General features: G+C 49.0%; 1 protein-coding gene across 1 annotated transcript in view; it reads right to left on the bottom strand.

Moving 5' to 3' along the window:
- Window positions 1-24,722, bottom strand: part of LOC307100278 (complement C3-like) — a gene marked incomplete at both ends in the record, with an annotated part of 35,128 nt that extends 10,406 nt beyond the window's left edge. Inside the window, 26 exons of the mRNA XM_079772658.1 lie at window positions 675-834; window positions 1,125-1,200; window positions 1,633-1,836; window positions 2,521-2,607; window positions 2,701-2,767; window positions 5,685-5,897; window positions 5,987-6,129; window positions 11,540-11,625; window positions 11,873-11,981; window positions 14,562-14,762; window positions 14,906-14,977; window positions 15,223-15,352; window positions 15,743-15,904; window positions 16,273-16,476; window positions 16,590-16,799; window positions 17,244-17,396; window positions 17,489-17,604; window positions 17,828-17,957; window positions 18,074-18,176; window positions 18,585-18,675; window positions 18,791-18,873; window positions 18,974-19,068; window positions 22,536-22,606; window positions 22,703-22,868; window positions 23,693-23,885; window positions 24,649-24,722. Of these exons, the coding sequence (XP_079628784.1) occupies window positions 675-834; window positions 1,125-1,200; window positions 1,633-1,836; window positions 2,521-2,607; window positions 2,701-2,767; window positions 5,685-5,897; window positions 5,987-6,129; window positions 11,540-11,625; window positions 11,873-11,981; window positions 14,562-14,762; window positions 14,906-14,977; window positions 15,223-15,352; window positions 15,743-15,904; window positions 16,273-16,476; window positions 16,590-16,799; window positions 17,244-17,396; window positions 17,489-17,604; window positions 17,828-17,957; window positions 18,074-18,176; window positions 18,585-18,675; window positions 18,791-18,873; window positions 18,974-19,068; window positions 22,536-22,606; window positions 22,703-22,868; window positions 23,693-23,885; window positions 24,649-24,722 (3,399 nt within the window). The remainder of the gene's footprint in view (window positions 1-674; window positions 835-1,124; window positions 1,201-1,632; window positions 1,837-2,520; window positions 2,608-2,700; window positions 2,768-5,684; window positions 5,898-5,986; window positions 6,130-11,539; window positions 11,626-11,872; window positions 11,982-14,561; window positions 14,763-14,905; window positions 14,978-15,222; window positions 15,353-15,742; window positions 15,905-16,272; window positions 16,477-16,589; window positions 16,800-17,243; window positions 17,397-17,488; window positions 17,605-17,827; window positions 17,958-18,073; window positions 18,177-18,584; window positions 18,676-18,790; window positions 18,874-18,973; window positions 19,069-22,535; window positions 22,607-22,702; window positions 22,869-23,692; window positions 23,886-24,648) is intronic.
- Window positions 24,723-26,274: the final 1,552 nt, after the last annotated feature.

Raw genomic sequence — 26,274 nt, 5'->3', positions numbered from 1 at the left:
GAGTTAGGGGGTGGGGGAGTCTTGGTCAGGGAAGTTGGAAAGGTGTCCCCGAGGGATGACAGGTGGAGCCACAATCTGAAGAGTGAGTAGGACTCAATTCTCAAAGAGGGCAGTGGGAACATGCCAGGCAGTGGGAACAGCATGTGCAAAGGCCCTGTGCCCGGGAGCAAGGCGCCAGGCAGTACAGTGGAATGTGGAGGGGGAAGGCTGTGAGGCTGGAAGCCTGAAAGGTCAGGCTGAAGCCGTGGTTCGCTCATTTGAGCACACGTCAGCATTACCTGGAGTCAGGGCTTATTAAAACCCCAATTCCTAGGCCCCACCCCCAAAGTTTCTGATTTGTGCATCTGGGATCCAGCCCAAGAATGTCCATTTCTAACAAACTTGCAGCTGATGCTGATGCTGTTGGCCTGGAGATCGGAGTTTGAGAACCACAATTCTAAGGACTTCTCAGGTTTTTTTTTCCAAAGCAATGGGGGGCTAGGGAACATTCGTTTTGCACTGGACTCTGAGGTCTCTGGTTTTTGCAAAGGAGGAGTGACCATCGTGGCTCCTTTACTTCTCTGTCCATCCCATGCTGGGAATTGGGCAAATGGCAGATGGAGCCTGTCTCCTGTCCATGCTGGAGCACTCAGGCACTCCTCTCCCCCAGCCTGCCCTGAATCCCGGCCTCTTACAATCATTTCTTGGTGTATCATGGGCCCATCTTCCTGGAAGACTCCATCAGGCCTCTGCTTCTCCAGGATCAGCCACTTGACAGCCCCACAGATGACTTCGGAGTCAATGGCGATGAGGTTGGCGGCCAGAGAGAAGACCTTGACCACGTAGGCTGTCAGCCTGGGGGTGGGCACAGAGCATGAGCCAATTGGCTCTGGATCCAGAGACTGCCATCCCAGCCAAACAAGGAGCAGAGAGGGGCGGGCCTGCTCAGGTGTGCCTTGTTTCCCGTGCCAGGTCTCAGGATCCAATGTTGCATGTAGGCAGTGCTCAGTGACAGTAGGACACTCTGCTAATGTGCACCTTGACTCTGAAGGGGGAGGCTGTGTGGGAAAGGCCAGCCTAGATCACTGCAGGCCTGGGTCTAGGCCCTGCTGAGGGTGTGCAGGGCCAAGGATGGGCAGGCTCACCAGGTGCTGGACGGCATATGCAGGAAGGCCGCAAAGGCCTTGTTGGGTTGCCTGAAGGACAGTTGCTGCGTGTACCCTGCAAGGAAGAGAAAAGCGTCACTGGGGGAGCGAGGGCTGAGTGGAGGCAGTGGCTGGTGTGGGTATGCCAGGAAACAGAGAGGCTTAGAGAGGGAACAAGGATTCTGTGAAAGGGAAGGTGAGGTTCAGGGAGGAAAGAGGGGGCTCAGGACCAGGAGGAATGTCTGGAGGGGAGGGGAGCTTATTGGGTGGAGGGACACTGAAAGGGTGCAGGGATCAGAGTGAGGAGGGGTATGGACTTCTCAGAAGAGAGGGGGTTGAGAGAGAGAAGGACTCTCAAGGGGGTTCAGTGGAAGAGGGAACTCTCAGGAACCAGGGTCTCAAAGAGGGGAGAGCAGGAGGTCTCAGACAAGGGGCGGGGCCTCAGAGGAGGAAAGCGCTCAGCGTGAGGCCTCAGAGTTGGGGCCTCCAACAGGGGAAGGGGACATACCCTGCTTGATGAGTTCCAGGGCCTCCTGCCGCTTGTCAATGCCAAACTTGTCCCACTGCTCGGTGTGGTCCAGGTAGTGCACCGCGATGACCGTGGGCGTCATGTGGATCATGTTCTGCTCTCCGCAGCCCCCGGGTGTCACAATGAGGTGCCCCAGCCGCTGCGCATCGATGGCGTCCTCTGCCATCTGGGCCACTGGGGTCCCTGCAGCCAGGAGGAAGGATGGCGTTCAGGCAAGGAGACCCACTGTGGGGTGAAGAGGGCCGGGGCTGCCCCAGCCTTCCCAGGCTCCAACCAGCCAGGGCCAAAGAGTCAGGGAGTCAGGGCCAGCTGGCGGCTGGAGGCATGTGACTGCGGGGGGTCCTCATGCTCCACCAGTGGTAACATAATTCCAGGACCAATGGTCATGAATACGTCTATCATGCTTAATGCCATTTGCCAAGCTCCCTTCTAAGAGAACACTATATAGTATCTCATTTAACTTTCGCAACAACCCTTCGAAACAGGCACCACCATTTGCTTTCATCACAGATCAGGAAACCAAGAGTCTCTACCCCAAACCTAAGTCTCTACCCCAGACAGAGGGTGCAAGGAGCTTTGCTGGCTCCTTCCTGTGCCTTCTCGCCCCAGTCCTCTATCCTGGGCAATTAGTTCCAGAATTTCTGTTCTTGAGCTCTATCACTTCTCATTTAAGCTTCTTTACCAGCAGAAGCTAAGAACTGCCTGGAGCCTTCTGCGAACACACCAAGGAGAGGCTGTTCTAGCACATGAGAAGGAGAGAGGCGCCATGGTTCAATATTTCCGCAAGTCGATGGAACCGGGCACCTCTTCGGGGTCATGGCTCCCACACCTTCCCGGGCCCCATGGGTAGGACCAAGGGCAGCTCACCCTGCAGGAGGATCTTGGTTTCTGACTCTGTGTCAGGGACTTGGTCACTGAGGTCTGCAGCCTCGACCTCCACTCGCTGCACACCGTCTGTGGTGGAATGGGAGACACCCTTGGCACCAGCCTCCTTTCACCAGACCCTGCACACCACCCAGGCCTCACCCCACTCCTGCGCTGACTCACTCTGGCCCAGGCGCTTTGGATCCAGTGTCTCAACGGCCACAGTTTTGTTCATTCTGATTCCTTCAGGCTGGACAGTGTTGAGGGAAGGGGGAGTTGGGTGAATAAAAGGACAGACAGAGACACAGCTGGTCAGCAGGGCACTGTTCTGGGGATTACTGTAGCTTAGATGGCATCTGCCAGTCTTAGCTGTGTGACTGAGAGCCAGTTACTTAACCTCTCTGTGTCTCAGTTTCCTTCCTTTAGGGAGGAGGCAATACAAACATCTACCTCATAGTGTGGTATGATCTAATAACAACATTGTCAATTAATAATAATAATAAAACAACAAAGCTTTTAGAAACCTTCCTATGTGCCTAGAAGCTTTCTTTACTCAGGTTAACTCGTTTAGGGTACCGCTATTATCATTCCCATTTTAAAGATGGGGAAACGGGCCTTGGCTGGTGTGGCTCAGTTGGTTGGGCTTGTCCAGTACACAGAAAGGTTGCTGGTTTGATTCCAGGTCAGGTCACATGCCCAGATTCCAGGCTTGATCCCAGGTAGAGGGCATACAGAAAATAACCGATGTATATATTACTCTCACATTGATCTTTCTCTCTCTATCCCTCTCCTTTGCTCTCTCTCTCTCAAAATCAATTAAAAAATCTTAAAACAAAACACAAACTTATAAAGATGGGGAAACTGGAGAACAGAGAGCTGAAGTAACTTGCCCAGAGTCACACAGCTTGGAGAACAGAACTGGAGTATGAGCCTCATAAATGTTATCAAATATTTTATTTTAAAATTAGATAAATAAATAAATAAATAAATAAATAAATAAATAAAATATTAGTGATCTTGCTTATGAATTTGTTTTGCTTTAAAATATTTAAAAAAGGACAAAAGGAGATTCCTCAAAAAATTAAAAATGGAATTCCCATTTGACCCAGTAATCCCACTTCTGGAAATATATACCAAGAGAAACGCCAATCAGAAAGGACATATGCACCCCTATGTTCATAGCAGCACAATTTACAATAGCTAAGATTAGGAAACAGCTTAAGTGCCCATCAGCAGATGAGTGGATTAAAAAACTGTGTTACAGCTACACACTGGTATACTACACTGCTGTCAAAAAGAAGGAGTTTTTACCATTTACAATAGCAGGGATGTATCTAGAGAGCATTATGCTAAGCGAAGTAAGCCAGTTGGAGAAAAATAAATATCACATGATCTCACTCATATATGGGATATAATGAACAACATAAACTGATGAACAAAAATAGATCCAGAGACTAAGTAACCCTGAACAGATAGTCCAACCTCAGAGAGAAGGCAGGGGAGGGGGTGGGTAAGAGATCAACCAAAGGACTTGTATGCATGTATATTAGCATAACCAATGGACACGGACACTGGGGCGGTGGGGGCTTGTCCTGGGGGGCGGGTGTGGTGGGAGGGTTAATTGGGGGAAAAGGAGACATATGTAATACTTTAAACAATAAAAAAAATAGTGATAAAAATATTCACAAGAGAAAAAAAATGACAAAAGCCTTTTACTGATGATCCTATCTCTTATTATATTTGAAAGTGTTCCAAACTGTGGGAAACAGTAGTAATGTAACTGTTAATGTATATTTTAAGGCTAAAATTCACAGGTAATGGAACATTAGAGATCTTGTTCCCCAACACATGTTAGTCCACTTAGCTCAATAAACTCAAAAATTTAAAAATTTTGAAATCACTGGTAAAAACAGAACTTTGCTGCCTGGTTGGTGTGACTCAGTGTTTGAGTGTTGACACATGAAGCAGGAGGTCAGGGTTCCATTCCAGGTTAGGGCACATGGCTGTGTTGCTGGCTGGATCCCCAGTAGAGGGCGTGCAAGAGGCAGCCAATCAATGATTCTCATCATTGATGTTTCTCTCTTTCTCCCTCTCCCTTCCTCTCTCTGAAATCAGTAAAAACATATATTTTCAAAAGTAGAACATTCCTATATCCTATATTATTCCTTAGAAAATTTGGTCTGTGAAATATGTTTCCCCAAAATTTTTAAAGTCAAAACAAAACTCTTATACTGAAATGTGTTTGAAAAAATCATATTTGATATTAAAATATATTTTAAGGAAAACAACTTTTTATCTTTATTGCTGAGGTTTGGGGCACCCCCTTAGAACTTTATGTGCAGAATGTCTCCCCTGCCTCACACGGCCCTGCTTTCACACCTCTGGGCTCCTAACTTTCCTAAGCTGAACACGGACAGTATTAGTGTCTCAGAGGCTGAGGCTCAAAACTGAGTTGACAGCATTAAAAATAAGAGTCTTTTATCCTTTGAGACTAGCATGGAGGGACCTGGAGAGCATGATGCTAAGTGAATTCAGTCAGTCAGGGAAAGACAAGTATCATATGATCTCACTTATATATGGAATCTAATTAAGAAAATAAACTGATGAAAGGAGTGGATTCAGAGACAAAGAAGCATGGAAAAAAGTGCAGAATCTTTGAGGGAAAGCGGGGGGAGTGTGGGAGGTTGGGAGGGAATCAATCAAAGACCTTGTATGCATATATGCATAACCCATGGACTCAGATGGTGTGAGGGGCTGGGGGGTCTTGAATGGGTCGATGGGGGGGGGGGAGAAACGGGACATATGTAATACTTTCAACAATGAAGATTTTGAAAAAATAAAATAAAAATAATTTTAAAAGTCAAGACAAAACTCTTATACTGAAATGTGTTAAAATCGTATTTGATATTAAAATATATTTTAAGGAAAACAAGTTTTTATCATTATTGCTGAGGTTTGGGGCACCCCCTTAGAACTTTATGCGCAGAAGAATGTCTCCACTGCCTCACACGGCCCTGCTTTCACACCTCTGGGCTCCTAACTTTCCTAAGCTGAACACGGACAGTATTAGTGTCTCAGAGCCTGGGGCTCGAAACTGAGTTGACAGCACAGGGAGAGCAAGAGTCCCTCCAGAAGGACAAGAGGCAGCAGGTGCCCCAAGGACTCACCACGACCTTCAGGGTCTTCCTTACACCGTCGGTGATGAAGTACCGATAGACAGTGGCTTTCACCTCTACCTCCTGCAGGCCAGTCTTCAGGGGCACAATGACATAAGGCACGGCCAGCGAGGACTTGGGAGGGATGGATACAGTCTGTAGGTGACGCTTCTTGGCAGTGGCCATGCTGCAGAAGGCTGGATTGTAGAGCATTTCTACTCTCACCTGCCAGGGAGAGAGTATCAGGCCAGGGGCATGCGCCATGGTCCCCTCTCCAGGTCTCCCCTCGTGCCTCTCCTGCTCCAAGGACCCACCGTGAGCGTATCTGATTTCCTGTAGTTGTAGAGGACGGCTCGGATCTCCACCTGCTCGTTACGAACCACAGAGTAGGGCAGCTTTAGGTCGATGAAGAAATCTTGCACCACCGTCACCTCATAGGGGTCAGCCACACAGATGCCTGCCCAGGGGAACAGAACATGAGTGTCAGGGGTAGGGGATGGGCAGGGTGGACAGGGTCCAAGTTCAGCTCCAAGTTCCTGCCTCTCAAGGCTTAGCCCTGACACGGGAGCTGTCCCGAGCTCAGCTTGTTTTTGGAGAAGCCCATAGACTAGAGAGTGTTGATGATGATGAATTACAAATGATAGTGGTAGCTGGGAGTTGCCAGGATTTAGTGATTTCTTTGGAATTTTACTCAGAGATAGAGGTGGAGGAGGAAAGCGAGTCAGCCTCACTGAAGGGTCTATCTGTGCTCCCCAAAATGGTGGCCCAAGCCAATGTGGTCACTGGGGACTGGAAGGTGGCTAGCTTGAATGGGAACTGGATTTCTACTTTTATTTCATTTTAGTTAACTCAGGTTTAAGCTTTCAAACCAGTGCTTGTGAATATATTGAAATCATGTAATTTCCAAGGGTGACTTTTATGGAAGGTAAATTATATCTCGATTTAAAAAATGCCATGGGGGCCGGCTGGGAGAGGACAGCTGAGGGAAAGGGACAGATGTCATACTTTCAACAATAAAAGAGTTTTTAAAGATGCCCATGGACTCAGACAATAGAGTGGTAAAGGCCTGGAAGGGGCGGGTACAGGGGGGAGGGGGTCAATGGGGAAAAGACAAACAAACAAACAAACAAAGCGGACATCTGTAATACTTTCAACAATGAAGATACATGTTTTAAAAAGTGATGCTTGGCCCTGGCCAGTGTGGCTCAGTTGGTTGGGCATCGTCCTGTGCACCAAAAGTTTGCTGGTTCAATTCTGCTCAGCGCACATGCCCATTTGAGGATTTCCATCCTGGTGGGGGACTGCGGGAGGCTGCTAATCGGTGTTTCACTCTCTCATCTCTCTCTCTCTCTCTCTCTCTCTCTCTCTCTCTCTCTCTCTCTCTCTCCCCCCTCCCCCCCCCCCCAAATCAATTTTAAAATCTCAAAAACATAACAATAAAAATGATGCTTGATTTAGTGATTGGAAAACCTTTTAAACTATGTTTGGAACAACTTGAATATGTCTATCTGCTTTTTCAACTGCAAATTTTATGAATCCTAAAATAGAGATCAAAATGTTTCCAATGAGCCCTAGGCTCAATGGATAGAGCATTGGCCTGCGGACTGAAAGGTCCCAGGTTCGATTCCAGTCAAGGGCACATGCCCAGATTTTGGGCTCAATCCCCAGTGGGGGGCGTGCAGAAGGCAGCCAATCAATGATTTCTCTCTCATCATTGATGTTTCTATCTCCCTCTCCCTCTCTGAAATCAATAAAAATATATATTTTTAAAAAATGTTTCCAATGAAAAGCTCACATCCTAATTGAATTGCACTCTAAGTATAAAAGGCATACCAGATTCGAAGGCTTACAAATAGAAGTAAAATAAGTCATTAAAAATTTGATATCCTGCCCGGCCAATGTTGCTTAGTGGTTGAGTGTCAACCCATGAACCAGGAGATCATGGTTTCATTCCCAGTCAGGGCACATGCCCAGGTTGCGGGCTCGATCCCCAGTAGGGGGCGTGCAGGAAGCAGCCAATTGATGATTCTCTCTCATGGATGTGTCTAACTCTTTCTTCCTCTCCATTTCTCTCTCTGAAATCAATAAAAACATATTTTTTAAAAATAAGCTTTACTTAAATAGTAATGAATTTATTGTTTTAATATTATTATTAGTGTGATAGTGGTTTTGCAAACTTTTATTATTATTGATTTTTTACAGAGAGGAAGGGAGAGGGATAGAGAGCTAGAAACATCGATGAGAGAGAAACATCGACCAGCTGCCTCCTGCACACCCCCCACCGGGGATGTGCCCGCAACCAATGTACATGCCCTTGACCAGAATCCAACCTGGGACCCCTCAGTCTTCAGACAGACGCTCTATCCACCGAGCCAAACCGGTTTCAGCGGTTTTGCAAACTTTTATAAAATGTGGGAATGATAACATTTTGGATATATTTGGGTGAAATAAAATGTATTCCTGAAATCAGTTTCTCATACTCCTTTTTCATGGGGCTACCAGAAATATAAAATAAAACACCAACCCACATTATGTCTCTTCCTTCCTTCCTTCCTTCCTTCCTTCCTTCCTTCCTTCCTTCCTTCCTTCCTTTCTTCTTCCTTCCTTCCTTCCTTTTTTTAAAGGCACTATTTTAAGGGCTTTACGTGTGTTAACTCATAACAATCCTTTCAATAATGCTTTGAGTACGTGCTAGTTCTATCATGTCCATTTTATGGAGGAGCACAGAGAGGTTGAGTAACTTGTTTAAGGCCACACAGTGGCTTGTGCTGAGTCATACTGGAGTCCCAGGCAAAAGGAAACTATGTGCCCCTGTGTAAATGCCCAGGTTTTGAGCTCCATTCCCAGTAGGGGGCATGCAGGAGGTGGCCCATTGATATTTTTTTTCTCAGGGATGTCTGCCTCTCTCTCTCTCTCTCTCTCTCTCTCTCTCTCTCTCTCTCTCTCTCTCCCTCCCCCTTCCTCTCTCTCTCAAATTAATAAAAACATATTTTTCTTAAATAAGAGAAATTGGCAGAAAATTTCAATTCCTTCTATTAAAAACGAGTTAAGCAAAGAAGCAGAATTTTAAAATCTTGAAGTCAGAAAGTAAAATGATAATAAAGTTTATTAGCCACACTAATAAAAGAGAAATATGTAAATTCACCATACCTCCATGATGTTCACCAGCCAATCAGGAGGGAATATGCAAATTAGCAGGACAAATATGGCAATGGCCCCGCCTCCCAGCGGCGGAGTGGCTGGGTGGGGCAGGATACCTGCTATGAGGGACGGGAGCTACAGGAGCAGTGTTCTGGCCAGAGCAAAGCGAAGCCTGCAGACTCCGGCTGGAGTCAGCGAAGACTCTGGCTGGAGCAAAGACTCTTGCCAAAGCAAAAGTGGAAGGCAGAGGCCAGAGTGAAGGCCTGGGTCCCAGGTGCTGGAGGAAAACCAGTGCTGCAGCCAGGTGAAGGAAGGCCTATACATGAATCTTTGTGCAACAGGCCTCTAGTATATTATAACTAAACAAAATGAGCATACAGTATAATAAATTCTGGTTGTTGTATAAATAAAATATTTATATTTAATATTATGAGTTTTAATACACCTGCCTTTTAATGTTTTAATATTTTTTGACAAATTTAACCTTTAAATTATACATAGAACCTGCCCTGGCTCTGGTCTCTGTTTAAAATTTGGATATTTTGTTCATCATAGATTTTTTTGTACTCACTTTTATTTTGAAAACTAGATGCCTATTGCACAATATTCGTGCAAGAATAGGCCTTTCTTCCCCTGGCTTCGCTCCTGGCCACCCGGGAGCCTGCAAGTCCTCACTCCTGGCTAGAGCACCGCTCCTGTAGCTCCCTCTGCCGCCTCCCTTCCCCCTCATAGCTTGCGTCCCAACCCTCCCAGCCACTCTGCACCTGCATATGCAAATTAACCCACCATCTTTGTTGGGTTAATTTGCATACTCACTCCTTATTGGCTGTGGGCATAGCGGAGGTATGGTCAATTTACATGTTTGTCTATTATTAGATAAGACTATTGCAGTGGGATATTATTTATCTTGATGACCGACTTTTTGGCACCCATTTATATTTTGCACTAAAAGTCAGGGCCTTCCTTCCCTCACCCCTCCCAGCCCTGCTGTAAACCATCTCCATTTAGCTAGAGCTCCTCAGGTCTCACTCCAGCTGTGGGTGACTGAGGACAGGTCCACCTTTGTCACACTTCACAATCTGACCACCGATGTTTCAATCCCCCATTTCATCCTGCTTCCTCCTTTTTCTTAATTGCTTAACCCACTATCATGTCGACAGCACCTCCTTAAAAGTTTTTGTGGTTGTGAATTATTCTGTATGATACTACAATGATAGACTCATGTCATAAAACATTAGACCAAATCCATAGAATGTATAACATCAAGAGTGAATTCCTACTGTCAGCTATGAACTTGGGGGTTTCACAATTGACTATAACAAAAGCACCACTCTGGTGGGGGATGTTGACAGTGGGGGTGGCTGTGCAGGGGAGGGGGAATGGCAGAGGGTATATAGAAAATCTCTGTATTTTTTGCTCAAATTTTTAAAAAATATATTTTTTATTGATTTCAGTGAGGAAGGGAGAGGGAGAGATAGAAGTATCAATAATGAGAGATAATCATTGATCAGCTATCTCCTGTACGCCCCCTACTGGGGATCAAGCCTGAAATCTGGGCATGTGCCCTTGACTGGAATGGAACCAGGTACCCTTCAGTTTTCAGGCTGACACTCTATCTGTAGGAAGCAATTATAGGGTTAAGCCTTGGACTGGCCTGCTGGCAAAGTCACAAACAAGTCCCAAGCTTGGAAGGGCACATTCCTCTAAGCATAATTAAGCTTGATCTTGTAACTGCTCCCTAGATCTTTCCTGGGTAGCTAGTGGGCTGTGGGAGGGGCAGCAAGTGCTGCCAAAACAAGTGAAACTTACAACAACATTATAGATTACCTTGTTTGTCCCTGATTATAAATAAAGCCTCAGCTTTGCAGTCTGGATCTGTCTGTGGCCATAGCAAGGCACAGAAAATCTACCTAGACCCAGCTTTTTCTCTTTGTCTATCATTTCTCCATCCTTCACCATCTCCCTCAGGCTCACCGAACCCTTGGCTGTGCTGGCTCGGCTCACTATCCACTGAGCAAAACCAGCTAGGGCTTTGCTCCCTTTTTAAATAGAATATTTTTGTTTGTTTGTTTTTGTTAATCATCACCTGAGGGAATGGAAGGAAGGGGGAGAGACAGAGAGAGAAACATTGTTGGGAAAGAGACACGTTGATTGTTTGCTTGGAGCACAGGCCTCAACTGCTTGAAACCTGGGTATGTGTCCTGACCAGGAATTGAACCTACCACCTTTTGGTGTACAGGACGATGCTCTAACCAACTGAGCCAAACTGGCCAGAGCTTTTCTGCTCAATTTTACTGTGAAACTAAAACTGCTCTAAAAATAAAATCAATTTAAAAAATAAAAAGCACTGCCCAGACGGCGTGGCGCAGAGGTTGAGCATCAACCCATGCACCACGAGGTCACTGGTTCAATTCCCAGTGAGGGCACATGCCTGGGTTTGAGCTCAGTCCCCAACAAGAGCCATGCAGGAGGCAGCCAGCTGATGTTGATGTTTCTCTCTAATCAATGTTTCTGGTCTCCCTCCCTTCCTCTCTCTCTAAAAAATCAAGAACATATTTTTAAAAAATAACATAAAAATCACTGACACTCACAATCTAGACTCTGATGCACCTACCCCACCCAGTAACCAGCGGGCAGAGCGTCGCCACCAAGAAGAAGAGGAGCTTTGAGATGGATAAGAAACAGAAAATGCCCGGGGCCCTGGGGCTGCGAAACCACCATCTCACCTTTCCTGTCAGACAAGCTCACAGCCATGATCTCCCAGGTGGTGATGGAGTCTCTCAACATCACCTCTATGGTCTTGGAGGAGACTCTAGATGGAGGAGAAATGGGGGCCTTAGGAGAAGATGTGGTGGAGGGGAGATCAGGTAATGAGGGGCCCCAAGGGGGAGGTTGGAGGGAGCAGGTGTGGGCACCTCTTGGTTTTTCCAGGTTGGGTTGTGGAGTTGCACTATGATCCCAGACAACAGAGGAGGTTGGGGGGCATGCAAATTAAATGTTCTGGTCCTGAGTGTGGAAGCGCCTGGGGGTGGGTTGGAATGAGGGGGGCCCAGCCTTACCCATTTTTCTCTGGGTCCTCTAACAACTCCATCTTCCACAGCCAGCTCTCAGGGAAGTCGCTTCTGGAAGTGATGTCTTCTTCGGGAATGATGTCCTCCTCCAGGTCACCTGGGCAGGTGGGGGCAATCTGGGTTTAGAGCAGACCCTCTTCCCCTGCTGTCCCCTTAGATACTCATTTCTACAGCCCTGGAGGGGTTCCTGGCAGCAAAACACACCCACGGTCAAATGACGACTTGTCTGTGAGTTAAAGGCTGTTCCCCTTTGAGGGCTCCTGCCTCCATAAAAATGTTAAAAGTGATATTTTATACAATGGCGTTGGTATAAAGGCAAGGATAATCCAGGCTAGGGTATATACATTTCCCCTGATTTCCAAGAATCAAAAGCATATTTATAAGCTTCTAAAGGTACCCTGACCCCTGGCACGGTGCCTGCTGCATCAGAAGTGACGTTGGTCCTGAGAGCATCCAGGTGAGCGGAGATTCTGGACTGATGGAGACCCTGGAGACCTCTACACCAGCTGGGCACCACCAGCAAGTAAACACAGCTGGGCTTGGCTAGGGCTCACTGCTGGCTGGGATCTCCTCAAGAAATGGTGGACAGACTTTAACTTGGCTCTGGGTGTGTCTAACAACAAAGTAGGTGCAATTGCACAGATGCCTAAATCCATTCCTGCTCTGGGATAATCCATCAAAGTGCCTTTAGCGGTACTAACGTTTAAGCCATCCTCTGCTCACCCCCAGTTGACTAAAAAACATACGCAATCCTGAGAAATAAATCTCCCCGTGGGTGTAAACCACAGCCCAGCAGATCAGTGAGGTCTAACCCCCTCAGCAGCCTTATCTTCTCTTTGCAGAAGGAAGGCTCTGTCAGGAGTAGAAAGCAGCCTGCCTAGTTGTCATCATTTGCAAAGAGAGTGAAGATAGTCTTTTGCTCACCTGTGTTGGAACTCTTTGTGTCTTTTGTGGGTGGAGGGGTGAAAGGGATGCGAGCTTTCCAACTAAAAAAATGTAGAAATATTTCTCCACTGTGGCAACAGCTGCCTAAGTCACACCTCCCAAAGTACACATGTTCAGAAAAATCACATAAGGTATCCATCCATATCTGTTATCTATCTTAAAGGCTAAGTGATACTGATCTTTGGGAACAGCTCTCTTGATTTAAATTTTAAAAGATATTAAAAAACAAAAACAAAACTCAGCCCTATCTGGTTTGGCTCAGTGAATAGAGAGTCAGCCTGCAGACTGAAGGATCCGGGGTTTGATTCTGGTCAAGGGCACATGCAGTTTTGGGCTCAATCCCCAGTAGGGGATGTGTAGGAAGCAGCCGATCAATGATTCTCTCTCATCATTGATATTTATATCTCTCTCTTCCTCTCCCTTCCTCTCTGACATCAATTCTCTATAATAAAAGCTTAATATGGTAAGTGTCTGGTCATATGGTAATCCATTCAACCAATTAAAGCTTAATATGCTAATAATATGCTTAGGTTGCTCAACTGCTGTCTATGATGTGCTCTGACCACCAGGGGGCACACACTCCGACTGGTAGGTTAGATTGCTGCTGGGGTCTAGCTGATCCGGACAGAGCCAGGACATGCCCTGGAGCCCTCCTGCATCTCTCCCCAGCCCTGATTGTGCACCGATGGGGTCCCTCGGCATGGCCTGTACCCTCTCCAATCTGGCACCCCTGGGGGGATGTTAGTGAGCCTGTTTTGGCCCGATCCCACAGGCCAGGTCGAGGGACACCACTGGTACACAAATTCATGCACCCAACCTCTCAAAGTAATAATAAAAAATACATAAGAGGAATAAAGAGGAACTTAACAATGGAGAAACAGGGCAGAAACCACCTTAATCAAGTGATCAAGGTTCACATCACCAATGATGGTTCAAGCCAATGCTACCTGCCTCCAGATCCGAGGCACCAAGGAGAGAACAATATCTCCTCTGGAACAGCCCTGCCCAGAATGCAAAACCCAAATGTGAGCAGGAGAAACATCAGGCAGACTCAGGGGTCTGAACAACTTTCAAATGATCTAGCCTGTGTACCTCCTGTACGTGAAGAACGTGAGAGTCACAGAAAGACCAAAGAGCCGCTGGGGGTTGGGCAGATACGAGGAGGCTAAAGAGACACAGCCAGACACACCAATGCAATGTGTGACTCGGAACTGGGTCCTTTTCCTAGAGAGAACTAAAAAATTTAAAAAGTGGCAATATTTGAGTGGAGTCTGAATTAGATGGTGGGAAGGAATCCATAGTAATGTCCTGATGCTGAGCATTGTGCTGTGGTGTTTAGGAGAATATATTTGCTGCCCCAAAAAATCCACACTAAACTATTCAGAATGATGGGGGCATCAAACAGCTCAATGCGGGGGGAAGGTTTTTAACCCACACAAGTTTGTCTGTAAGTTAAAGGCTGTTTAAAGAAAACAAGATCATTATTTTTGCATTGGTCGGCAAGCCAGCCACTGGGCAAGTTTCCCAATCTTCCTTAGGTTTTAAGCAAAAGCATCTTTTTTGTTACTTTTCATCCTGTAATTGATAACGTAATTTCTCTCAATTTCACAAGCCGCTCACACTTGCCTTTGTTCTTGGAACCAAATTTGATCCACTCATTTCCCACCCCCAGTGATGGGCGCCCCTCCCACCACCAGCCCTCAGGCAGGGCCCCCCAGGCCACAACACTCACTCCTGGCCAGGCCCAGGTCGCCATCCCGCCTGAGCTCCAGCCGCAGCTGGGTGATGTAGTTGCAGCAGTCCAGGAAGGCGTCCACGCAGGCCTTGTCCTGGAGGATGAACTGCGCCCTGCGCTGGCACGGGTACTGCATGGGGTTCTCCCGCATACCGTCCTCACAGCACTTGCGCAGCTCCTTGCTGGGGTACTCACCCGCTGTGGGAACACACACCCCAGGCAAGTCCCCACAGGGCCTCGCAGGGAGGACCTGCCCAGGTCCAGGCCGTGCCCTCCTCCCGCTTTGCTGGGATCTCAGTGGACAGGGTGCAAGGGTGGGGGCGGCGGATGAGGGCTCCCACCTTTGCCCATCCTCTTCTCCATGAGCTGCACCGAGCGGCGTCGCCGGGTGGCTGGTTTCGGGCATGCCAAATCTGAGGGGCGGGTGGACAGAACAAGGTGGGTTAAGCACTGACTGCCTGTCCTTGGTTTACTCCTCACAGTAGCTGCGAGGTGGGAGTGTTATTGCTCCCATTTAACAGATGTAGACATGGAGGCTCAGAGAGGAGAGCGATTTGCTAGTTGGTGGTAGAGGCAGGACTGGAAACCAGGGTCCCGGATCCTATCTGGGAGGTAGAAGTGCTGCACCTCCCTGGGTGTCCACTGGCCGACTCCTCACCTGACCGCTGCTCAGTCTGCAGGCCTTTGCTGGTCTGGAAGACCAGCCCGGCATCCTTAAAGACGCCTGCATAGTTCTTTCCACTGCCCGGCGTGCAGCCAATGTCTGCCTTCTCCACTGTGTCCCAGATCTGCAGGGTGGGGAGGTGAGATGGCCAAGGGCAGGCTGAGGTCAGGCCAGCAGGGCCTAGGTCACCACACCAACACATCCACCCAACCTCACTACTGTCCGCATGCCGGGCCCCAGACACTCCACAATTGGTGATCAGAGTGTGCTGCGGTGGGACGCAGATCTGTGTCCATTACCATGACTTTTCCCAACACAGACCCTGTCCATCCACATTTCCATCTGCAACTTGAACTTCAACCCATCCCCATGTCTGTGTCCATTTTGACCTCTGCACTCAACCCACACTCAACCTCCCATCACTGGTTCTCCCCACCGCCATTCCCACCTCAACCCAACACCTTCTCTTTGCCTTTGCCATCTTTTACCCAACCTCAGTGACATGGGGACATACCTTTTTCTGAGTCAACCTGTTCTTCTTATTCAGCACAAACACACCCTTGTCCACGGCCACCAGCGCCACTCGAGCCCCCTGGTTACCTTCGATCTTGAGCAATATCTTATCTTTAGGTAGATGGTGATGCTTTTCATCCATCATGGCACTTTTCACCACCAGCTGTGAGGAAGTGGAAGGGGCAGGAGGGATAAGTCAGCCCAGTGGGGCCCCAGCCTTGGTTGGTAGAAGACAGAAGGGGTTCTGATCTGGTCTGGAAGGAGAGAAAGGTGGAGACAGAGAGAAGAAGAGAGACCCACAAAACCATCATCAGGTAGAAAGTCAAGAAAAGAGAAAATTGGGAGCAAGAGAGATACTGAGAATAAAACAGGGAAGAAAACAAGATGGAAAAAGAAAAGAGAGAGGCAGGAACTCTACAAGCAGGGAGAGAAATGGGTTCAGAAAGACAGAGAGAGGCAGAGGCAGAGACAGAGAAACCCATGGCCGGACAGAGAGTCACATGATGGGCACAGAGACTAAGCAATGCTTACCGTGCCCACACACGAATCCTTGACATCCATCCACACTGAATCAGCCACCACCTCCCTCTGGCCTCCTTTGTTCAGCGTGTAATAGGCCACCAGGCGGAAGGAAGGAATAAACTCTGTCGTGATGGTCAGAGGCAGCACCACCAGGACCTGGCCAGCCTCTCGCACCTGGCGTCCCACCTTCAACAGCTTCCCCTTGTTCAAGACCTTGGGAGACAGGTTGGCATGAGGATCAGGACTGCAGGAGGGAGGATGGGGGATCTGGAATGATCTGGAGAAGTGAGGAGCGGGAAGACCTGGGGTTGTAGGAAGCCACGCACCAGGTAGGTGAAGTATAGGACATTGGCATCCTGGCCGGGGTCCATTTGCAGGACAAAGTTGACATTGAGCGTGTCCCCTGGCTTGAGCTCTGTGGCGCGCACGGAGAGGTGCAGGTAGTTGTTGGAGTTGCCCATCGTACTGTAGGGTAGGGCCTGCATTTGATTGGTAGCCTGTCGTTCCTCCGGGAGGCCCTTCTTCATTGTCCGGACCTGAGCAGGGAGACAGGGAGGCATGCTGCCCACCTGGGATGTCCATGACCTAACCCCTGGCACCTGGCAATATGGCAGCTTGTGTGACAAGAGGGACTTTGCAGATGGGATGGAGCTAAGGATCTGGACATGGGCAGAGTATTCTAGGTTACCCAGGCACGCTAATGTCATCACAAGGGTCCTTATAAGACATCCATGAAGATGACAGGAGGCCCTGTGTAAATGGCAGGAGGACCCTCTACCCAGATGGCAGGACTCCAATGTGCAGACAAGACTCCTCTATGTGAATGAAACATCTCCGTGTGAATGGCAAGACCCACTTATGCAAATGAAAGGACCCCCGCTATGCACATGACAAGACCCCTTTGTACAATCATTAGAAGCCCGCTGTACGAAGAAAGTCCTCTGTTTCCCTGGGGTGGGGTCCTGCTGGTGCAGACTCACAGTGATCAACAGGGGCTTCTGGCTCTTGTGTGTGTTGATGGTTAGCTTAGCCAGGCCATCATCCCGGGTCTCAGAACACACTTGATTGGAGCCCTGAGTCGCCAACACAGTGATGCCGCCGGCTGGGGAGCCATCGGGGTTCGTCACATACACCTGTGGGTGCAGGGAAAGGTGGAGTGGGTTCAGAAGAACCAGAGATGTAGCCAGTGCTTAGGAGTGGGGTGCAACCTTGCCCTGGGTCTCACCATGAGGTCAAAGGGCATGGCGGGCTTGAAGAACCTGGGCGTCTTGGTGAAGTGGATCTGGTAGGGGGAGGTCACGATGGGGATCCCGCTGCGCTCCGCCTCCACCATGTCGCTGCCTGAGGGGGCCAGCTGTGAGGGTGGGCTACTGGGCCACCCTTCAGGGCCAGGCTTCCCCCACATTGGACCCTGCCGCCTTCATATGGACCTCCCTCCTCAGACCAGGCCTCTATCATAGGACTGATCCCACCTGCATTCCGGGCCTCCTCCCTCAGTTGGGCCTCCCCTCTCAGACTGGACTGCATGGTGGTACTGAGCCTCCACCTTAGGCCCAGGCCTCACCTGAGTCTAGGATGACGGTGACAGACACATACAGTGACTTTCCCACTAGGGCAGCTTCTCCTGGGGGCTGCGGGGCGGCACTCAGCAGGACCTCTCTTTTCAGCACAGCCGCTCCAGTGCCATCCTCAATCTGAAATAGGGAATGAGGGCTCAGACGGGGAAGGGGGACACTCAGCGGGGAGGGGATTCAGAAAGTGAGAGGGAAGGGTTCAGAGTGGAGGATCTCTGGGGGCCCCTGGTAGGTACCACAACACGGGTGAGTGACTGGGACAGGGAAATCCTCTGGTCACCATCCTGGACCCCAAAGATGACGAAGGCCGTTCCATCCACATTCTTCCCATACAAGAACCTGTGCAGAGAGGAGAGTCTCAGATTCTCCCTCCTGAAAAGCTGAGTCTCCCCCCAAACTTCCACTGGCCATGGAGAGGACCCAAAATGCTCAGCCCCTCACCCGGCCTCTTATCTGGTCCCACCTGATTCCTCACTTGGTCCCTCAGCCAGGCCCTCACCTGGCCTCTCACCTGACCCCTCACCTGATCCCTCACCTGATTCCTCATCTGGTTCCTCGCCTGGTATTCACAGGCCCCCCTATCTGGGCCCTCACCTGGCCCTCACCTGACCCCTCACCTGATCCTAACCTGACCCCTTTACCTGACACCTTACCTGACCCCTCACCTGGCCCTCACCTGACCCCTCACCTGACCCCTCACCTGGCCCTCACCTGACCCCTCACCTGACCCCTCACCTGTCCCCTCACCTGGCTGTAATGGTGACCTCCAGGCCCTTAGGGTCATCAATGTAGTAGAATTTCTCTGCAGGCTCCACTTGGACCTCAAAACTAGGCAGCACTGGGGGCGGGGGCGGGGTGGGGGATGGGGGGTGGGACGGGAAACAGCACTGGTGAGGAGCCAGCACTGAGCCCAGCATTATGGGGCCCACACCCTGGCTCCCTCCTTCTCTTACCATATTCCTTCACCTCAAACTCAGCAGAGAAGACCTGCTCTGGCGAATCTTCATAGTGGGCTCGTATCTTCCACTGCCCCATGCTGTGGGGAAAGCAGGTGAGTGACCTGTTCAGACCTGGCAGCCCCCCACTCCTTCTGGGATAGGGGTGCCCCAAACCCACTCCCGGAGGGCCTGACGTACTTGACCAGCTCCGGGATATTCCAAGACTGGGGCAAGATGCCAAAATGGTTTTGAGAAGAGAGGGGGTCCCGCTTGATGGGAATGCCTTCGGGCGTCTGTAGATAGACAGGGAGGGGTGTGGTTCTTCAGAGCAGGCTTAGGCCCTTGGCCCTCTCCTTCTCTGTGTCTGGACACTCTCTCTGCCATGTCTACAACAGCAGCGGCTAAGAACGTGGACCTGAGTTGGTCAGCCTGCGTTCATATCCCACTGTGCCACCTACAAGCTGTGTGACTTTGGGCAAGTTAATTAACTTCTCTGTGCTCAATGTGCACATCTAAAAACAGGAGATAAATACAGCCCCTCTGGCGTGGGACAGCGTTCATGTAGCAGGAGCTCATCATTATGAGTGGCCCCCTGATATTAAGAATCACTAGAATGTATTACCTCCTTTTGTGCAGGGCCCTGGGCTGAGCATTTGATTTGTGCTAAGCCATACATAATTGCTCTGTTCAAGCTTTTGTTCTACAAGAATAGCAATCTCCTGTACACATATTATTTCATTTCTGTCAACAGTTAAACATCGGGAGACACCACATAGAAATCTGGTTCTCTGGCTTCTCCTGGAAACCAGGGTAACTGTGGAAAATGCCACCCTGTTGGCACAGGTGACATTTCACATCTTCCTTTCTCCCTCCCTGCCTCCTTTCTTCCATCACTTTGTATTAAGCCCCACTATATGCCAAGCACTTTGTTGAATTCAGGGATAGTGCCCTGAACAAACAGATAAAAACTCCTTCCTGTAGCCCTGGCCGGTTAGGCTCAGTGGATAGAGTGTCAGCCTGCGGACTGAAGGTCCTGGGTTTGATTCTGATCGAGGGCACATGCAGGAGTTTCAGGCTCGATCCCCAGTAGGGGGCAAACAGTAGGCAGCTGATCAATGATTCTCTCTCATCTTTGATGTTTCTATCTCTCTCCCTCTCCCTTCCTCTCTGAAATCAATAAAAATATATTAAAAAAACAAAAACAAACCTCTTTCTTGTAGGGAATTGTGGTCCCACAGAGGTTGGTGGAGGGGGCAATTAATAAAGGAATAAATCCAATTTACAAGATGCCAAAAGGATGACAGGAAGAGAGAGTGGAGTGCAAGTGTGAATGGGAGGGGATTGAAAATTTACAGGTGCTCAGAAAGGTGCTCACTAGGACATTTGAGCAAAGTCTTGAAGGAGATAAGGGGCAAGTAGTGTGCATATTTGGAGGAAGATTGTTTTCTGGGCAGAAAAAACAACCAGTGCAAAGGCCCTGGGGCAGAAGACTCTGCCTTGTGTGTCAGAAGAACAGGGAAGAGGCCTGTGTGGCTGGAATAGAGTGAGTGAGAGGGAGAGTGGAAGGAGGTAAGGGCAGGAAAGGACAAGGGAGGTCATTCAGGGCCTTGTAGGTCACAGGGAGGACTTCAGTTTTTGTTTGTTTGTTTTTAAATATACATGTATTGTTGATATCAGAGATGAAGGCAAGGACGAGAGAGAGAGAAACATCAATGATGAGAGAGAATCACTGATTGGTTGCCTCCTGCATGCCCCACACTGGGGATCTAGCCTGCAACCTGGTCATGTGCCCTGACTGGAATCCAACCTTGACCTCTTGGTTCATAGGTAGACACTCAACCACTGAGCCAGGCCTTGAGATTTATATCTGGCAGGAGGGAGGAGTCCTGGAGAACTGTGAGCAGAGGAGGGGCTGGCCCAGACTCAGGTGCTCACAGGCACCTGCTGACTCAGTAGGTGGAACAGACTACTACACAGCATTATGGAATTACTCCAATCTTCAGAAGAGAAAACTTAGGCTCAGGAAGGTGAGAGACCTGGCCAGAGTCACGGGGACCAGGGGTTTATCTGGAGGTGGAATCACAGGTGCCAGCATTGCCCTATGTTGGCTCCCTGGGTCCCCGCCCACTTCTAGGCCTCTGTGTTTGTGCCTGTCTATATTTCTTTGCTTTAGGACAAGCATGTCAAACTTTCGGTCTGCAGGCCATGTGCGGCCCATAAGGAATAATTTTGTGGCCCAGCCAATATAACGGTATGTAAGAAATGTTTTAACCTTTTGCACTCGGATGTCGAGTGTGACTCGACACGGTTAGCATTAGAATAAAGGAATTGAGAAAAAAGCAAGCGAGTGCAAAGGGTTAATAACAATTTCTTAACTTAATTTTTACAATATCCTTTTCTACATAATGCTATCTAATAAAAGAATAATATGCAAATTGACCATTACTCCAACACACAAGGTGGCTGCCCCTATGTGGTCAAAGATGGCTGCCCCCATGTGGAGACAAGATAGCCAGTAGAGGTGGGCAGTTGGGGGCGATCAAGCCTGCAAGGGAGGGCAGTTAGGAGTTACCAGGCCGGCAGAGGAGGGAAGTTGTGTGTACTGGGACTGCAGGGAAGAGCAGTTGCGGGGGACCAGGCCAGCAGGGGAGGGCAGTTAAGGGCAATCAGGCTGGCAGAGGAGAGGTTAGGGGGTGATCAGGCTAGTAGGCAGAAGTGGTTAGGGGCAATCAGGAAGGCAGTCAGGCAAGCGGTTGGGAGCCAGCAGTCTTGGATTGTGAGAGGGATTTTTGACTGCCCTTTTAGGCCCGATCCTACTATGATTGGGCCTAAACAGGCAGTCGGTCATCCCTCAAGGGGTCCCAGATTGGAGAGGGTGCAGGCTGGGCTGGAGGACACTGCCCCCTCTCCATGGAGAAATTCATGCAATAATTATTCCTTATTGCATGAATTTCGTGCACCTGGCTTCTAGTTATTAATAACGAAAAACAACATTCGCTAATGACTAATTACTACAATCATGTTGCATTCATTTCCCTTGCGCATCTTACACACAGGCACACCCTTTCTCTCCACTAATACTACCAGCTAATATTTTAACAGCCAATTGCCATTAGTCTTGGACTGACTTGTTTGGTGTGCACAACAGGAAATATTTTGCTTTTGGAGAAAAAGAAAAATAGGTTTATTTGCATTATGCTTGTTAACTTGTGCAGTTATTCAGTATCTGGTAAGTTAATGTTCAAGAAAAAATATTAATTTTTATTAAAATGTTTTCTTATTTTATGTTAATGATTCCTCATTAATTTCAGCCATTTGTATTCAGCATGTCTCATAAAATAAAACTGTGTTTCTATGAAAATTGAATCTTTTTTAATTAAAAAAAAGTATTTTATTGATTTTTTTACAGAGAGGAAGGGAGAGGGATAGAGTTAAAAACATCGATCAGCCACCTCCGGCACACCTCCTACTGGGCATGGGCCCTCAACCAAGGTACATGACCTTGACAAGAATCGAAACTGGGACCTTTCAGTCCACAGGCCAATGCTCTATCCACTGAGCCAAAACAGTTAGGGAAAGCTTTTTTTTTTTTTGCGGTCCACATAACTTACACCTTGTTTATTTGGCCCGTTTTAGCCTTTGAGTTTGACATACTTGCCTTAGGGTCTTTCCTAGTGCCTCTTTCTCTGTCTCAAACTCTCTCTTAGTCTCTCCTTCAGTCTCTGCCCCAAGTGTGTGTGGGGGCCCGGCTGCCTGGTACCTCAATGCTGACGATAACCGTCCGGCCCACGGGCAGCAGCTCATTATCCACAGTGAACACCCGAAAGAGGACTGGGAGGTGGCGGGAGAGAAAGGCACAGCTCAGTGAGGCCCTGCCCCTCCCAATGACCCAGCCCCAGCCCTCGGAGCCAGCCACCAGCCCCTTACCCGTGGAGCCTGGGGTGTAGATGGGCTTGTCCGTCTGGATGAAGAGATACCCGCTCTGAAAGCTGACTAGCACCACCTTCTCCACCGGTGGAGCATTCCCAAAGACCGCCTGGACAGTCACAAACTTGTTCCCCTTCTGTGATTTTAACTCCTTGCTGGCCGGGATCTAGGCATGGATCGGGGAGGGTGTGAGGAGGGGTCTGCCCCAGGGCCCCTTGCCCACCATCCAACCTCTGGGCCTTCGACTGGGTCCACACCTGCCCCTCCCCACAACAGAGCCTGCCCCTCACTCCTGCCTGGTCTTTCCGGTTGGCCCGGGTTTGGGGAGGGGGGTACTCAGCGAGGGGGCAAGGGCGCGAGACAGGCTAGGAGTCAGAGAGAGCAATGGAAAGGGGGATCAGAGAGGGGCCTCAGAGGATGGAGGGCTCAGTAGTAGAGGGGGCTCAGAAAGGGGAGGAGACTCAGAGAGGAGAGGGGCTTGAAGGAAGAGAGGGCTTGGAGGGGAAAGGGCTCCAAAAGGAGGGGCACAGACATTGTTGGCTTGGAAGGAAGGGGCTCAGGGTGAGGGAGGGCCTTAGAAGGGGCGGGGTCAATAAAAGGAGGAACCCAAATGGGGAGGAGAATTAAAGAGGGGAAGGGCTGCCCTGGCTGCTGTGACTCAGTTGGTTTGCTTGGACCTGTGCACCAAAAGGTCACCGGGTTTAACTCCTGATCAGGCAAATACCCGGGTTTCGGGTTTGATTCCCCAGCCAGGGTGTGTACTGGAGGCAAACATGTGAGCATGTTTCTCTCTCACATCAATGTTTCTCTCTCTCTCTCTCTCTCTCTCTCTCTCTCTCTCTCTCTCTCTCTCTCCTTTCCTCTTGGTGAAAATATTCTCATGAGAATTTAAAAAATGGGAAGGGCTGAGGAAGAGGCAGGGCTCTTAGACGAGGTGCAGGAATGTGGAGAAGACCCATAGGGGGCGGGGCGGTTCCAGTGAGCACCCACCTTGATGGTGACGGTGCTCAGGTATCCATTGGCACTGTTCAGAATGGTGACCTTGCTGGACAGCACCTGCTTCTTGGCTGGGAAGTCGTGTACCGTAACCTTGACAAGAATGATACCTGTCCCATCGTGGGCCTCCAGCACCACCGTCTCCTCATTCTCCAGCCGTAGGATGTTGGGGGTGATTATTGAGAACCTGTGGGAGGAGTTCACGGGGTCATCCTAGGAACCAAACATTCCAGCCTGCAATGGGGTCTCCCCAGTCCCTGGTCCTGGAGGAGAGCCAGTGACGAGCAATGGCTCAGGAGCTATAGGTCTCATCAACCCCCGAACCTCCAAACCAGAACCAGCAAGTCCCCCAATTATCTAAATTTCCAAACCCACAGTTGGGAAACCCACATACATACTTCTGAATCCCTAAATCTTTAAACACCCTAAGTGTCTAAACACCCAAACTCTCAGGCACCCCAACTATACATAGCCAAACTCACGTATACCAAGTCTTTGAACGCCAAATCCATGAACACCCCAAGCCTCTACCTAAATCTTTATCACCCAGGCCTATAAATACAACTAAATCCACCCCACCCCCAGCCAACATAACCCCACGGCAGAGCTCTACATACACTGAAACCCATAAATCCTAAAACTGCAAACTCCCAAATCATGTAAAGTCAAACCACCACATCCATAGAATCCCCAAACACCATATGCACCCTAAACCTGCGGACCCCCAGTTTCATAAACATCCACACCCCCACTCTGCACAATGCCTGAATTTCACAAACACCCAACCCATAAACTCTCAAAGTCACAGGCAGCCCCATTTATGAGCATTCCTCCCACTAACTCCTCCTCCTCTGGCAAAATGCACCCTGAATTCAACAAGGACCTGAACCCACAAATGCCCACTCCACCTCAGAAGTAGCCTCGCTTGGGGTAGGGTCATGACTACTCACATGGGGTCCCCCAGGGCCAGGGGGAGACTGCTCAGCAGCAGCAGCAGGAGGCTGGGACCTGAGGCAGGCCCCATGGTACAGGGACAGTGGAGGGACAGAGGGACAGAGGGACTGAGGGACGGAGGGAGAGGACAGGGAGGACTGAGCAGAGGCTGCTGGAGGCCTCCTTTTATCAGGCTCCTGCCTTTCCCCCACTCAGCCCAGCCCTCTGCTCCCCATGGCCTCTCCCCTCCCTGGGGTTGCCCCAGATTTCTCAATAACGTTTCCTAAGTTTTTTCATTTCCTGGGCCAGCAGGTCCTGGGGTAAATAACCTGAGGGCATGTCCTCCTCAGCAGCACAAGTGCCCCCTGCCCTGACCTTCCTCAGGGGCAAGGCCAGGGGTGAACAGGGAGATTTCCTGTAACACACACATTGTAGTGGAGGAACTCTGAGGGCCAGGGACCCTCCCACCCCCACCTCAGACATCTGGACCTGGCCCAGTCCAGTTTTATTCATGCACTTACTAACCAAACCCTTCCTAGGAGTCTACTTCAGGGTCTTCCATGCAGAGGCAGAGTGGGGGACAGACTCCAGCACAGACTCTCCTAGTCCTCTGGAGTGTGATCTCAAGTGGAAAAGAAGAACTCTGCTTCTTGGAGGGTCAGAGAAGGCTTTTTGGGGAGGGGCATTTCAGCTGGGCTTTGAAGTAGCAATAGAACTTCACTGTCCAGGTGAGCATGTTTTATATGGCAATAGGAGCATGGAGCTCCCTTCACCTACTCTTCTCAGGATGCCTGAATAGCTATAATGATTTAAAAAGTAATTTTTGTGGACCATTGCTAGCTTTTTTTTATTTGTCTTTTATCAGCATCTTCTTAGGATATTATTATTAAAATAATAATTTATTTTTGTGTTAATAGGTAATATATTCATATGATATAACATTTAAAAGGTAGAAATATATATAGGGAAAATATAATTTTCTCCCTGGGCCTGTTACCAGGCATCCAGGTTCCAGACATAACCATGTAATAAAGGATCATGATTTCTCTCCACAGATATCGTTTGCATTTACAAATGTCCACATGTTGAAAGAACTAATATTGGAATGCTTTACATACAGTCCTTCCTAGTCTCCCTGAGTCATACCTTGTTTCTTTTTAAACAGCTAGAGACTGTTGATTAATAGTGCACAGAGAACTTCTTTAAAAAACTGCCTCATATTACATTGTGTGAAAGTTAACAGACTCCAACTGATGGACAGACTTTCTTGGATTGCAAACCATACTCTTGCCACTTTTGATTAAAAATGGTGGTGGAGTAAGTGGATGTGCACTGACAAGCTCCCAGGATCAAAATGGAATTACAGCTAAAATACGGGAAAACTTCCTGAATAATCAACAAAAGACTCACTGAAGAGAACCCTGATAACCAAGTGAGCCTGGAAAGTGGAGACCACATAGAGGCCGGGAAGAGGGCGGAGGTGCAAAAGGGCTGGCCAGGCTCCCACAGACAGCAACTGAAGTTCTGCAGAGATATCTCAGCAGGGGATTGGGGGGTGGGGGACGGTCTAATCCCCAAGCTGGGCTGCCCAACAGACAGCACCACAACTGAGAAGGGTACCTATAGAATATCTGGTAATGAAA

Source organism: Cnephaeus nilssonii, assembly GCF_951640355.1.
Source record: "Cnephaeus nilssonii genome assembly, chromosome: 5".
NCBI classification, from domain to species: Eukaryota; Metazoa; Chordata; class Mammalia; order Chiroptera; family Vespertilionidae; genus Cnephaeus; species Cnephaeus nilssonii.
The sequence above is the reverse complement of the archived record's forward strand: the minus strand, read 5'-3'. Positions and strand labels throughout refer to the sequence as shown.